This window comes from Mchenga conophoros, linkage group LG6 (assembly GCF_057382185.1).
Source record: "Mchenga conophoros isolate Kocher_MC1m ecotype Shallow Benthic linkage group LG6, M_conophoros_male_GT1.1, whole genome shotgun sequence".
Taxonomy (NCBI): domain Eukaryota; kingdom Metazoa; phylum Chordata; class Actinopteri; order Cichliformes; family Cichlidae; genus Mchenga; species Mchenga conophoros.
Window position 1 is genome coordinate 28,834,994 of NC_140531.1, and position 15,355 is coordinate 28,850,348.

The 15,355-nt window shown below is 40.5% G+C and overlaps 2 protein-coding genes across 2 annotated transcripts; one reads left to right on the forward strand and one right to left on the reverse strand.

Moving 5' to 3' along the window:
* The first annotated feature begins 554 nt into the window (after nucleotides 1-554).
* Nucleotides 555-6,813, forward strand: LOC146572841 (CCN family member 1-like). Its single transcript, XM_085277266.1, has 6 exons — nucleotides 555-753; nucleotides 1,669-1,882; nucleotides 2,348-2,595; nucleotides 3,017-3,161; nucleotides 4,141-4,322; nucleotides 5,192-6,813. The coding sequence occupies exons 1-6, from the start codon at nucleotides 703-705 to the stop codon at nucleotides 5,495-5,497; spliced, it is 1,146 nt and encodes a 381-aa protein (XP_085133392.1). The 5' UTR covers nucleotides 555-702; the 3' UTR covers nucleotides 5,498-6,813.
* Nucleotides 6,814-7,063: 250 nt separating this feature from the next.
* Nucleotides 7,064-14,237, reverse strand: LOC146572842 (ATP-dependent RNA helicase DDX39A-like). Its single transcript, XM_085277264.1, has 10 exons — nucleotides 14,085-14,237; nucleotides 13,091-13,298; nucleotides 12,802-12,929; nucleotides 11,603-11,879; nucleotides 11,268-11,386; nucleotides 10,545-10,676; nucleotides 10,195-10,304; nucleotides 9,798-9,942; nucleotides 9,539-9,686; nucleotides 7,064-7,340 (listed from the first exon to the last, which is right to left on the reverse strand). The coding sequence occupies exons 2-10, from the start codon at nucleotides 13,296-13,298 to the stop codon at nucleotides 7,324-7,326; spliced, it is 1,284 nt and encodes a 427-aa protein (XP_085133390.1). The 5' UTR covers nucleotides 14,085-14,237; the 3' UTR covers nucleotides 7,064-7,323.
* Between the last annotated feature and the right edge of the window lie 1,118 nt (nucleotides 14,238-15,355).

A 15,355-nucleotide genomic window follows, 5' to 3' on the forward strand; every position in this document is an offset into this window, starting at 1 on the left:
AGCAAAACAATCAAAATCTACACTTAAAAACTTTGGAAACACTTATTCTTAGAACATGATGGACACAGACAAAGTCGAGTATTTTCACTCTGCCCCTCATATTATGTTAATGTTTGTTTAATGCACTCCACTTTAATTTTCTGCCCTGGCTTAGAACAAAAAAAGAAGGAATTCCTCCTGCTCCCTTATTTCCCCAAAGGTGGAGGTCTTATTAATGTTGCATGGCTGTCTGGCTCAGCTGAGTGTGTTTACTCAGTGGTAGCAGGAATGTGCTAAGTGTGACTTGAAAGGAGTTGTTACAATTTCATTTTTAACTCATAAAGCAAACAGAGCGCCCCTGAGATTTTTATCAATGGCTCCATTCATTTCAAAACCCGCCCACCAATCAGCAAACTATCCGCTCGGTAACGTCACGCCCATTGGGGGGGAAAAAAGGATCTGGGCTGTTACCTGCACGCTGATTGGTTAGAAGTACGGAGAGAGGCGGGGTCTTACGTAGTCCATCGGCTATAAATTAGAGTTTAGCTCCTCACCCCTTTAGAAAAAAAGGATAGAAGTCCGAGCTAATGAGAAAAAGAAACTAGAATCTTCATGTGAAATTAATTAAGATCAATAATATTTCCCTCGATTTCTGCTTGAAATTGTTGTTTTAAAATTACTTGTAGGGTTTTTTTGTTTGTTTTTTAACTTTTAAGGATAATCATGACATTTCTCATCTATCTGACTCTACTGACAACAGTCGTCATCACACAGGTAAGATTAAGTATGTGAGTCTACTTAAAGATTAAAAGTACTTGTGACAGTAAAAGTGCCCTTAAACTTTGAGCTACCGAGTCTGAACAGCAAACACTCCTTCATTGAAACAAATTAATCCTCATGAGCCAGCAGCAGATTTTACTGTACTTTATCTCGGTCATGTTTAAAGTAATTAAAAAGAGAGAGAGAATGAGAGAAAAGAAAAGAAAACGAACACAATAAGGGGAAATAGAGTGCAAGTGAGTTTAACAGTGGCACTGCACCCCCACTTATATAATGACGAATGTTTTTTTCTGATGAAGTTTGCCTTTCTGGTAATCAGCTTGTCTACTCATGTCTTAATTTTTTTAGAGCATAGTAGCATGCTGATTCCTAAAACACTGGAACAAGTTGGCTCTAGTACTGAGCCATGACTCAAATCATGAGCCAGCAGGGGGCTGAGTACAAACCCTGAGTTGTCTAGACACTCGGAGAAGGCTGACCAGCAGTAACTTGACTTACTGTAGAGATTTACTACAATGCTTCATATCTGGATGAATGACCAACAAAATGATGATCTGTCACAAACCCTGGGGTGTCTACAAGATAATAGAAATTCAAACATACATGTGCCAGAGCACATCCACACAATTTGGTATCGTAAGAAATGCTGAAATTGGTAGATTAACAGCCTGCTGATGACAGGCAGTCAGAGGGGATGTGGGAATTTTCTGTTCCAAGTACCAGGAGACTTCTTTACAATTGGGTTATAGATGCAAGCCTGTGGGGTTTATTGTTTTTATTTTTGACTGTTTTATTTTGATAATAATAATAACAGTAATAATGGAAAATGCTACACACACACACACACACACACACACACACATATACAAGTCGTGTTCTGAGCTTTGTCTGAATATGTGAATCTTTCAGGTGACTGCTCGCTGCCCAGCGGTGTGTGAGTGCCCCGCAGAGCCTCCGGTCTGCCCTCCAGGCGTGAGCGCCGTCTCAGACAGGTGTGGATGCTGCAAGGTGTGTGCTGCACAGCTTAACCAAGATTGCAGCCCTGCGAGGCCTTGCGACCACCACAAAGGGCTGGAGTGTAATTATGGCAATGACGTGACCATGGCCTGGGGCATATGCCGAGGTGAGAAAACAATGAATGCTGGGAGGGAAGAAATCTCAGAGGAGGGGGGGGAAAAGCTACATCTGAAGTATTAAAATACAAGAAAATGTAGTTTATATACTGAGTGTAAAAGAAAAGCCAAAATGGTGCGACAAAGGTCATAAGAGAAGCTTTCTTAGGTTTGTGATTTAGAAACATGGAACCTTGCACAGCAGGAGACATTTTAATGAGTAGTAGATGTTTTATGACAGCAACAGGGGGTTTCAGGGATAAAAATACTCTTTCCTTCTGCACCATGCCGGTGCTGCCCCACAAACTATGAATAGCTGGTTCTTCCATGCCTACGAGACGGGGGGTCTGACTCTTCCTGCTTCTTTGTATCCATTCACTTTTTGATCTCATTTGTCCTGTGGGATTTTTTTAGTGTCCTGTGTCACTGTTGGTGTTGATGAAGTCAGAAGCAGCGAGTAATATGTGTCTTTTCAGCAAAATCGGAGGGACGCACATGTGAGTACAATGGAAGGATCTACCAGAATGGCGAAAGCTTCCGTGCTGGATGTAAACACCAGTGCACCTGCATTGATGGCGCTGTTGGCTGCGCGCCTCTCTGTAGCAACAAGCTGCCACCAGCTTCACCATCCTGCCCCTACCCACGCTTGGTTAGGATACCTGGGCAGTGCTGCTTCACTGTCGACTGCAATAAGGGCACATGGCGCCTTCCACCTAAGCATCAGGTTTGTTACATTGAGTTTGTAAGGAATTTGTGAAACAGTTTGATGATACTGGAGGTAAAAAATCACTGTGGATGAACTTGTTAATTGTGTATTGAATTAAACAATTTGGCCAAAAACTTTTTAAAAACTCAGTTATCAAAAATTATATTTTCTTATTTTGTTTACTATAATTTGGAGTTGCTTTGGCAAACTAATACAAGCCACTGTAGTAAAGCCTCTGGTGCAAGGATGCCGAAACCTTTCTGATTAACAGTATCTGGTTCGCTTGCTGACAGCAGGTACTGTTATTAAGTGCTTTAAAACACCTAACCCCTTGAAAATCAGGGGTTACGCCCACTGTGGGGAAAAGCACACGAAAGTCAGACACGGTCATGGCAAAGATGAACTGCAACCATCTAATCTTGCGTATCTCTCTGCGCAGGTGCATCCTCCACAACAACACCCGCACAGACCTCGGCTCCATCCTGTGCCGCGCCACCCTGAAAATGACCTGGTCCTAGCCAACCAGCTTACAGACGTCAAACCCAGCAGCTGGCACAGTGAGCGTGGCTACAAACACTTGCCTGGTATGCAAACTGTTTCTCGCAGTGTAGTTCATATTTTAGTAACTTTAAGTACTGCTTATTTACATTGGTTGTATAATATTAAAGATTCTCTATATAGGTAGTTCAATTGTTCTAGGCTGTGTGAATAAGGTGGTAGAAAGGGCTCTTTCTGTCCTCATGCTGAAATATCTTCAGGCCAGACGGTGGTCATGTTATCCCCGGTGGCAGACCAGCACCTTGCATTACCATTCATGTGCAAATGAATGAATGGGTAAATAAGAGGCAACAATTGAAAAGTGTTTCTTAAATCACAAGGTAAAGTTGTTCCATAATGGCAGTACTTTTACTGTACTCTGAGAATATGAGAACAGAGTTTTTCACAATCACAATGTCAGACACAGATGTGCTCACATTTGCCTTTCACAAGAGCAACACTGCAGGAGATCCCAAATTTATCATCTGCTTTGCTCTGATTTGCTATCAGTTACTTATCTGTATTTATATTCTTGGTGACCTTCTATCTTGCTTTTAACAATGAACAAAAGACAATTGGGTAAATAAACCTGACCAGCAGATAAACTATCACTCAATAGTAGTGCTAGATTCAATTTAATTCAGTTCAGGTTTACTTATATAGCACCATTTCACAAAAACAGCTGCCTTGAGGTACTTTATATTGTAAGGTTACAACCCTACTATATTAGATAGAAAGCCCAACAATCGCACAACTCCCTATGAGCAAGCACTTTGTGACACTGGGAAGATAAAACACCCCCATCTGCCACGACCGGCTGGGGATGAATGGAAAGAGAATGAAAAGCCACTAATCACCAAAGCTGATCCAAAAGTGGGGATGAACGTCTGAACCAAATTTCACGGCAGTTTATCTCATAGACATTGACGAGGTACCTGACCTCCAGATCAAGAATCTCTGCTCTAATTGGTGTCATTTTTCTCCCTGCCTTTCACCCACCCTCCGTAACCCTTATACATTCCTCAGTGTGGAGCCCGCTGAAGGAGAACAAGTGTGCAGTACAGACCACCGACTGGTCCCCGTGCTCTCGCAGCTGTGGGATGGGTGTTTCTTCTCGTCTCACCAACAAGAACCCTCAGTGCAAGATGGAGAGACAGACCAGAATCTGCACCATACGGCCGTGTCACAGCCTGGCGGTCCCAGCTAAGGTGAGATGGACTGAGCGTGATCTGAACGAAGGAATGAGACAGACGCAGACAGGGACCATAGTTCAAACAGCCGTATCACTGCCGAGATAACTTGTAATAGCAACTTATCTCTCACGCAGTACTCTGCTGAATTGTGATAACACTTATTATTTAACCTGTATCTGCGTTTGACTCCTCATGCAAAAACAGTACCTTTAATTTTGCTTGAATGAAAAATTAGATGTTCTGGCACTGAGTAAACATGCTCTTAGTGCTAAAGCCATCTTTATCCAGAGCTTAAGAACAGAGATTATCTTAGCGGTACTTTCGGGAAGCTCCACATCCACTGGGAACTGGGCAGTGCTGATTTACTCAGCAGTGTTTTGGTGGCAGCCCGGCGCCTTTTTAAATATAGTCCCCCACCCTCAGCATTCCTGCCAAGCAACTGTCCATAGCTAGGCTCTGTCTGTGTACTCAAGCCCAGGGAAGTTGTGTGTCTATATTAATCCTACACGTTGGACACGGTAAGAACTCTTTTACTCTGCTCCACTGAGTTAAAAGCTCTGCTGCCAAGAGCTGTCATAGGTGTTGGTGTATTTAACAGCAGAGGACACTCAAATGTTGAATAAATATTTAACCTTAAATATAATCACATTTATCTAAAAATAATCCCTCTCTGATTCCCTGCTTTGGAAGTCTAGTCCTCTTAATGTGAAACAGACTATGAGTGTAAAGCTGCTTTAATCTGCCGCTCTGTAAGGCGCAGATGGGGGTATAAATCAGATCTTGTTAGATTATTTATTTATTCATTTATCTTGATTCCAACTAATAATAATCATTATGACCCAGGTTATAACTCTTATCTCTCTGCTTTCATAACTCGATCACAGAAAGGGAAAAGCTGCTCCCCAACTGAGAAAGTCGCAGAGCCAATCCACCTGTCCTATGGGGAATGTGTGAGCATCCGCCTCTACAGGCCCAACTACTGCGGCGTGTGTACGGATGGACGGTGCTGCTCGCCACGTCGCACCCGCACCGTGCCTGTGACCTTTGCGTGCCCGGATGGTGAGCGGTTTCAGAGGCTGTCCATGTTGATCCAGTCATGTAAATGCAGCAGTGATTGCGGCCACCTTAATGAAGTGGCCCTCCCTCCTCAGCACTGGATGTACGGAGACACTCACAAGTTCACAGACTAGAATTGAATTGAGGGTCTTTTTTTTTTTTTCTTGCTTGGCTTTTTTTTTTCCTATTTGACTTTAATGTGACGAGGTTTGTTTTCTTAAAGAAGGAAGCCGCTTGAAGATGAGGAGCCATTTTTTTCCTCACCTGGCTCCAAGTGAATGAAGGCCTCAGGCCACCCGCCTCACTGCAGAGACCATAGGCAGGAAGGACTGCCTTGGTATTATTCATCTTAAAGACAACCCATATTATAATATCTGTGACCCTGTGCTCCTGTTCAAACTGATGTGGGACTTAAATTAGAGCCCCGAAATACTCTGAACTTCCTGCATTTCCTAAGTCCTGCTTCAGGATTTGAGACTCTCCAATCAGCCTGAGAGGACAAATGCTACAAAAGCAACAAAGCACTTTATTTATTTAGCACTGAAACTTTGTGAGCAGTGCACAAGAATCTGACAGGACTGCCTTACCCACAGACGGGTGACAAATGAAAGGGGAGGAAAAAGGTGTTGAGCCACTATGTGCTGCCAGCACAGCTTCACTGTGCCTTGAAGTCTCTAATGGTCTGTTGGAGGGATCTTTCTAATCATTTCCCTCATTTGGTAATGGTGACAGAGAGCCCTGTCATATTGGTCCCAAGCCTCCGATTACAATATTGAGATTTAGTGACTGTAAAGCCATGTTATATCATTCATGCCCTGGATATTGTCAACGGGTTAAAGGTGATCACAAGTTTTTAACCTTTTGACCCTTTGCTGCCAGTTTCTTTCATTGTAGGGGCCAAAGATTATAATTTGTCACCCATTTATTAATCTTTAGCTCAACATACTGTAAATACTTCATATCTCCCAGTGCACTGTGACGACTTGCTGACAACCAGCTGAATTAACTTTTGCAGTTTTATGTAGAAACCTAGAGGATGTTATGCAAATGTGGATGACTTGTTTTATTCAAAACAGAAAATCACCATGGTGTTATAGCTATATCTCTCTATATGGCATGATGCCATGTAAAGCACATGAGTGAATTCCCTTGAAACTCACACTGTTAGATAAGAGACATTATCTTTAACTGATAAGAATTCAGGAAGAACTGAATCAGAGCCAATTGCCTTGGTTTAGCATTTAATACAACTTAGATAAATTTATTAGCCAAATAAATGTTTTCTTGATGTTGGATCACAGTGTATTCTGCAAAACACATTTCTTGATTTTGATCCAAGACTGTATACAATCATGTTCTATTATAGATTAAGACACTGTACAGTGTAGCAGTCACCAGTTTTTTGTTGGTCGATCTATGTGATAAAACTGGCTCCTGTGCTCAAGCTTCATGTGACGTTTTATTTTAATTCAACTTTGACGGTTTCAAATTAAGTTTCTCCACAGTGCAACATCACCAGCTGTTTATCAACAGTGGATACCTCCTCAAACTGTGTGATAGCGCCCTCTGCTTGTGGGTATCAATATCTGCAGATGCCAAGCTATGTCTGGGTCACTCCTGTTATAGTTTTATATGTAATGCTAACATCTGACATGCGTTAAATGTTTAAAGCACACAAAGTGAAGTTCATCACCGTCGAATAAGGTATAAAAGTTTATTTCTTTAACCAAAACAATATATCCACAGATTTTTGCTTCTTTTCTTTTCTTTTTTTTTTAAACAAGGAATACACTAAAACAAACACTCTGCAGCGAGATGACAAAACACGTTTTATCACTATGAACGTGCCTTCACAAATGGTTGGATGGAAACATTAAAATAAATGTTGAAGGTTTCTTTTCTTCCACCAAAACACAGTAACAACAGGGATCACATGATCTTCACTGGAAGGGCGCTTCATTCATCTGGACTGTTCAACTGCAAAGAGACATGAGGTTAACATGAGGTAGAGAAAATTTCTATAATAACTTTATACAGTAGCTATCACACTTGAGTATTTCTACACAGCAGTGATGTAGTATGTGAACATGGCCTGTTATCTGCACATAATTACAGGCTTTCATTTGCAAATGCATGGCTACTTCTTAGTTTAGTTTTAAAGATGAGCTAAAATCTCAAAATGCATTCAGAATTTTAGCAGTCAAGACAACACAATACATACTAAACAATGTTAATCACCACTTCCTGTAATCAAAAGCGTGATACTACGAAAAGGTTCTCCTAGTGATAAAGAAGAAGAAGTGATGTAGAGTGGTGTGACAACTCCTCAGGGGGTGCCACCAACGGCTATACCTCATAGGGAACTCAACACACCCATCATGATGACTTTTTACTATGCCTTCCTGGAAAGCATCATGACCTTCTCCATTACCTGCTGGTTGGACTCTGTCAACCTTCAGAACAGGAACAGACTGCAGCACACTGCATCAGTGTGCTCTAAAATCATTGGCCTGCCTGTCAGAACTCTGGCACAGGTTTTCAGCCAGCCGGCCCTTAGACAGGCAGCCAAATTCATCAATGACCCCTCTCACATTCTTCACCCCACATTTCAATGGCTCCCCTCTGGGCGACGCCTCCGCTGCATTTCCTGCAGGACTGAGAGGAGGAGAGCCACCTTTGTCCCCAAAGCCACCCTGCTTTAACTCCAGCCGATAAGACCATTTCCCACACCAGAAACATAAACTACTCTATAAGGCTGGGCCATATCATACCGTTCACAGTAATACCGGTATAACGTTTGGCAAGGATAAGAAAATGAAATATTGCGATAGAATATGAGTAAAGTGCACATGCGCAGTGCCTTTGTTTTCATACGCACATGGCGGAAAAAGCATGACGGCGACAGAGAATGAGAAGAGCGAAAGTGGATCGTTGAATGAAACGAGTTTGTAAAAATGCTGCAACTTCAGTGGCGTGGAACTGGTTTGGCTTTCGTCCTTCAGATACATAACAAAGCACTTTTTTTGGTAGAGCATGCTAGCGGGCCGTCGTTATTACCGTGTTTTTTGGAAAATACGGCACACTTCAAATCAATCCTTTGAGTTTTCTGAAAATCGACAGTGCCCCTTATAATCCCATGTGCCTTATGTATGAATTCTGGTTGTGTTTACTGACCTCAAAACGATTTTATGTCGTACATGGCGCTCGAAAATCTGTCAAATGTTTTAGTGCGACTTTGCTAAGCTACGAACCCGCACCGCTTGATAGATTGTCGGAGCATTACAGCTATCGTAGGCAGGAGCCTCGCGGAGTGATACGTACTGTGCTTCAACATAATATTACAGTGTTGTGTGTGTGTGTGTGTGTGTGTGTAACCTCTTTTAAGTTTTGTGGATATTATACATGGTTATGCTGAGGATATGTCGGCCAATTTCCACTGGAAATGCCTTTTGGTTAAACTGTCAGCAAGGAATTTGCATTTGCACTGTTGAATTTTTATATAACTTCATAAAAAACAGCTGCTTCTTTAAGTGAAAATACATTGATGGGTTTTTTTTGCACTAATAAAGTTGTGGAGTTGTAAAGTATTTTGTCTAGTTTCAATTACATCGTCAGTTATTATCGCAAATTTTCAAATGTATATCGTGATAAATATTTTTGGTCATATCGTCCTGCTCTACTACTCTAAACTATTTTTATACTGCTGAGACTTTATTCACTTGTAGTCACTTACAGTTATTTATTCACCTTTAGGTCACTTAAATTTTAAAACTGTGTAATTTTAAAACTGTATATATACTGTATATTCTGTTTGCCTGTTTATGCTCTGTCCTTATCTTCAACGTCATGCTGCTCTATTTATCCCCAAGGGGCAATTAAGATACAACAAAGTCTTTCTGACTCTGATTCTGAAGTTCTCAGTAAACAAATACCTGTTGCAGCTAAGGCCTACAGACCAGTCAGGGAGCTCCTGGAAACCTCCCAACACTAAGAAAAAAATGTGCATTCCCTGACCGGTTGGCTAGTGGTTGCTGGCTGTCACTAGGTGAAACTGGTCATAAAGAGGTATACAGTGTGACACCAAAATACTTAGTTAATATTATAATACTTGTATAGTTATTAAATGGGCGTCTTTAAGCCAGGTTCATGACGCCTGCAAGCAACAAGATACTTACTGTAGGAAGAAATATCGATTTCTTCTGGTAGCTCTGCTACATTGACCTCGAAGCGGTCTTGAACCTCATTCAGGGTCTTGGCATCACTCTCGTCTGACACAAAGGTGACGGCCAGGCCTTTAGTCCCAAACCTGCCAGCACGGGCCACCTGAACGATACACAAGAAATTTACTGCTACACATGGCCTCAGCTTTAAAGACCAGAAATGGGAGGTTTGGAAATGAAAATATACCAATGTCTCAAATTAAATATTACTCACTCTGTGAAGGTATGTGTCAGAATCCTCTGGCATGTCATAATTGAAGACAATGTTAACTCGTTCAATGTCCATGCCACGGCCGAACAGGTTGGTTGCCACCAAAATCCGCCGCTGGAAGTCTTTGAACTGCTGATATCGGGATAACCTGGCAGGAGTAGAGAAGCAACAGCATCATGAACTGCAGAACTGAATAAGATTATATCCAAAACTAAGAGTTATTAGTCAGTTGGGTCTAGTTTTAGCCTGTCTTTTACAGGTACTAACACTGTCTACAAGCATTTGAGCCTGGGGAAAAAAAACGTACACAATGAGGACAGTCTCACGTGACAATAACAAAAAATATGACAAACTTAAAAAAAGAAAAACACTCTTCTTTCTAAAGTGACGCAGCACCAACCTCTCTTCCTGCGCCATGCCCCTATGGATGGCTATAGCAGGGAAGTTCTGCTCCACCAGTAGCTGGGACAGAGCAACACAGCGAGCTACAGACTTCACAAAGATCACCACCTGCGAGGAATATAAAAGAAACTGCTGAGTCTTGCATATTTTCCGATTTGTACTGGAAAAGGCAGACATGGGAGGGTTTAAGAGAGGACAAGACACACAAGTTATTTTAGAAAATAAATTTAAAAAAATTAAAAAAGGATAAAAAACAAAGCTGCATTTGTTAACAATTAGCAAGGATTTAAAACAAATAAAATGGACATAACAGATTCCAACTCCTTTCAAAAGTATTACCACTGATACCTGGTTGAACTCGAGCACATCGAGCAGGTCGAACAGCTTTCGGTTCTTCTCGCTGTCCTTCAACTTGCAGTAATACTGCTGTAGACCATGAAGTGTCAACTTGGTCTCATCATCCACAAACACTTCCATCGGCTACACAGCAAAGGACAGAATGACCAGCATTAGTCTCTCAGACAGATCTACAGATTACCTGGAAAAGGACAATTCTAAACTGCTGAGAGGTTCAATTTGCCTGCTTTATGAGCAAATATGACAAAGGCACCAACAAATGGCCAAAAATAAAAGGAAACTCGACTATTTTCCATTACATTTCTGACGATGAGGAAAAAAAAAAAAAAAAACACTGAACATTTTAATACTGCTAGCACTCTGCAGGCAGCAACATTTGTAAGTTTAAGGAAATGGAGGTTTTTTTCCATCCTTTTTCAATAAGCTGCTCTCACTGATGACACATTTACTAATTTGCTGCTGCAATCTTCAAACAAAATGCCAGTGGCAGCATTATAGTGCAATAGTAGTGATACAGCACTGTCACCAATGACTTAGCATAAGTAAAATGTAAGGACAAAAGTAGTCTAGATAGTGTTTTCCCTGGAATTTTTTAAGTGTAGGCTTGCTTTGCTGTAGTGCACACTAAGGAACATAATGTTGCGATAGACATTGATGTTTTTGCCATACATGAAGCTGCACAGATATAACGTGTATGGCCACATGTAAACTCACATCCTGCATGAACTTGCGGCACACGGGGCGGATCTCCTTGCTCAGAGTTGCACTGAACATCATAACTTGCTTCTCATGAGGCGTCAGTCGGAAGATTTCCTGGACATCACGTCTCATGTCTTTTGCAAGGAAATAAATGATACATCCAAAATTATATATATATCTATATATGGTGTAATTTCTTAATGATGACCTTTAATAAGCAAAATGTATGTAATCACCATCAGAATTTATCTCAACAATATTTACTTGACACACTCTATCGCCACTCCTACATACTGGTCAAAAACCTTCACCAAGAGTCGACTATAAACAGCTTGGTTCCTCTCACTTACCCAACTGCTCCAGCATCTTATCACACTCATCAAGCACAAAGTGTTTGATGTTCTTCACACTGAGGGTCTTGTTACGAATGAGGGCCAGTGTACGTCCTGGAGTTCCCACAACAATGTGAGGGCAGTTCTTTTTCAGGACTTCCTCATCCTTCTTGATAGCCATGCCACCAAAGAACACTGACACCTTGACAGTGGGCATGTACTTGGAGAAGCGCTCGTACTCTTTGCTGATCTGGAATGCCAACTCTCGTGTGTGGCACATCACGAGGACAGACACCTGCAAGGAAACAACACAGAGGTTTTATCAACGCTTTCATCTTTATATAGCATGTACATTGTTGTTTATCTCATTTGTGTATAATGCTATTACAATATCACAAACTTCCTTTATAAATCCCCCAAATCATGACTACTTTATAATGTGAAAGAGCAAATTAGAAAATACTTAAAAAGATCTTAAAGGCACCGTGCTGGACTAGAAGCTAAAGACATCGGACATGAACTCAAACGCTTCTGGTTCTCATTCAGACAGAGACGTTTTGATTATCTGATTTCATCAAAGCCTGAGTAATTCCAGATTAAAGTTTGCTAATGCTGAACATAACGTCTGTATTGTTTGTAGTCAAAAACACTGGGTGTGTAACACATGCAAATTACAGTAGATAATCATACACCGAAATGTTAACCAACAACACAATCTATAGCAGGGGTGCCCAATCCCAGTCCTCGAGAGCTACCGTCCTGCAGCTTTTAGACGCATCCTTCTTCTGACACACCTGAATCAACTGAATGGCTTGTTATCAGGCCTTTGCCAAACTTGATGGCATGCTGAAGAGGCAATCACACCATTTGATTCAGCTGTGTTGGAGTAGGGATGCATCTAAAAGCTGCAGGATAGTAGAGCTCGAGGACTGGGATTGGGCACCCCTGATCTATAGGCTTGTCTTGGGAGTTCACTTCTACTATTGTAGAAATGTGTTTGAAAATAAATGTGATCAATCAAAAAAAAAATTTCATATTGATCTGAAAGAAGCCTTTCTTCTTCCTGAACTGTGCTCCCAGAGCATAACAGAGCTACCTGTTCTTTTCGCTGCAGGGGTTAAGGATTCACATCTTTTCTTTAATTTCTTAGCCAACTATGTAATGTCCCATAACAACGCAGAATTAGAGAGCTTGTAAAACTGTAATGACAAACTCACCTGACCATCCACAGGTTCTATCTGCTGCAAGGTGGCTAGCACAAACACTGCTGTCTTTCCCATACCAGACTTGGCCTGACACAGGATATCCATGCCCAGGATAGCTTGAGGGATGCATTCATGTTGAACTGAAAGTAAAACCAATTGGCAATTATACATTTTTCTTTATATACATACTAAGCGTGCAGTTACAACATCATAAGAAATCATTTATTATGTGTGGCTGTAGTTCTATGATCAGGATCATGTCCAGGAGTTTATTTGAACTTTAAATAGCCCTGCTATCCACCTTCTGAGGGATGCTCAAAACCACAGTCAACGATGGCACGGAGCAGCTCTGGTTTGAGGAGAAAGTCTCTGAATCCCGAGCTGTGGATGGATACATATGACCCCTTCACCTCCTTTTTATTTGCTGGGGTCCCACTCTCTGGGACTCCCTGAGGCTCCTCATCCTCTTCATAATCCAGAAGTTCATTATCAAGATTATTCTCTGACATCTGTATAAAAGAATGTACAGCAAGGACATTTGTTATAGTAGAGATTATATCTAAGAACCCTCTTTAATATGTGGATTAATAGTTTATGAGAAAGCCAGGAGGTTTTAAAAGTATGAATAAATAAATCAAATGTATATCTTTATACTTTTTACAATTATTAACCAATAAATAAATCATCATTAGACACGTACCTATATAAATAACAGTGTACATAAATTAACAGATGAACAGTGTTAATAACGAATTGTTGACGTGCTAGGCTGATAGAATAATTAAAAAAATAAGAATAAAAATGCTCAATTAAGTCAAATCTAATCAGCGAATTTAAGGCTGGGGATAGTCAGAATGGACCTCTGTCTGCTCACTGTTTAATGTCTAGTGTAATACAAAGGATAACTATCTCAAGTCAAAATGCAGGTCAGCGTGTGACCCGGTATAAACAATGGAGTCCTTCCCCTTCATTCATACCGGCTAGTTAGCAAGATGGGTCGGCAAACATTTCCATTTATGTAACTCTAATATTGTTAATTACACGGTATTTAAAATATGTGTCTATTTAGAAACAAAATTATCTATTGCACCTAAAGCTAAGCTGTCTATATTAAATCAAAACTGAATCGGAGCGAAGCTAACATGAATTTGCATAGCATGCTAGCTACCGAAGCAACCTTCAAATCAACAAATTTGAGACGGGTGCAAAGCGTTCAAAGCATTTCTTAGTTTTTAAACACGTCTACGCATTTCAGAATGTAATGCAGAAAAAATATGAAGGAACATCAACGTCACCTTGCTATGAAATTTTACACTCCGCGGATTATCGATCTGCGTGAAACTAACGAGCTAGCTAGGAGCTTCTAACGAGCACACACGTATGCTGCGTTCAGGTACAATCTGGATAATGTTTAGCTTTCTGATTCCATTTCCAACATTAATACTTAAATAAAACACTTCGATGGCTGAATTTTCCGGTTCTTCGCCACCTTAACTCTCACGCATGAGCTTACGTACGGTCTATGTTCTTAAGCCAAAAATCATGGTCTTGTCTTTTATACCTATACTTTTTTTTCATTATTACGGTATTTGGAAGAACACCTGAATGCATCAGCAGAGGGCCGGTGTTGTGCCAAAAAGTGATTGTCTGCCAGTACCGGTATCGATGCTTGTTTTAGTAAAATTATAAAGAAAATGATTATACATACATTACTCTGAAAAGGTCTTCAGGCCCCCCTTCTTTATATTTTGTTAGGAAAATTGAAAATGGGTGCGTCGATCGATTGAAACAGGTAAACATACATGGAGATACAGTATATAAGTTTAAAAAAAAAAGCTTGTACAATTCTAACAAGATTTAAAGTCTGTATTTTGTAAAACCACTACCATGCCAATCAGGTGCTTCACAGATGGTTATGCATGGTAGATTTGACTGATTAAACCTTTCTGCAGTCATAATTCCGTAGAAGAGAGAATATCTCCATCAGCACTAATTGAAATGCAGTCCCAAACCACGACAGAGCCTTCACCGTGTTTTACAAATGGCTATAGGCACTCACTGTTGTGTCTCTGTCCTGACGTCCTTTGTATGATTTGAACGAAAGAATAAAAATATGTATTCCATCAATCCATGATTTTCTAAATTTCTTAGTCTTGAGCTGGAGCTGGTATACTACTGTCCGAGACCACTTTAAGAAACCATATTAAGCATGGCTCATTGAAAACAAAATATGAAGAAATGCACAATGTCTCCAAAATTTTGTACACCAACATCCATAAATGCCAATAATTAGATTTAAAATTAATAATAAAACAAACAAAAAAACCAGTAGGTATCAGTTAAGCTGTATTTGCTGCTTTGGGTATGGAAAAGTGTAGTATCCAATTTGTCCACTTGATGGCAATAAAGTAATTGTCCAGATGATGCACATTATCAATACTGTGCACAGTAAGTCAGTCACCCTTCAAGCCCTGCCTTTAGAGAGTAAGAAAATAAAAGTCAATTAAAATATATCCTGTTATTAAAACACCATCATCGTTTGTTGTATTGTGGCATGTCTCAATAT

Coding starts and splice junctions, on each gene's coding strand:
- LOC146572841 (XM_085277266.1), top strand. CDS start 703: ATGACATTTCTCATCTATCTGACTCTACTGACAACAGTCGTCATCACA. Junction 3,162..4,140: donor TGGCTACAAACACTTGCCTG/GTATGCAAACTG, acceptor TACATTCCTCAG/TGTGGAGCCCGCTGAAGGAG. Junction 4,323..5,191: donor GCCTGGCGGTCCCAGCTAAG/GTGAGATGGACT, acceptor ACTCGATCACAG/AAAGGGAAAAGCTGCTCCCC.
- LOC146572842 (XM_085277264.1), bottom strand. CDS start 13,298: ATGTCAGAGAATAATCTTGATAATGAACTTCTGGATTATGAAGAGGAT. Junction 12,930..13,090: donor TTTTGAGCATCCCTCAGAAG/GTGGATAGCAGG, acceptor TTTTACTTTCAG/TTCAACATGAATGCATCCCT. Junction 11,880..12,801: donor TAGAACCTGTGGATGGTCAG/GTGAGTTTGTCA, acceptor GTTTCCTTGCAG/GTGTCTGTCCTCGTGATGTG.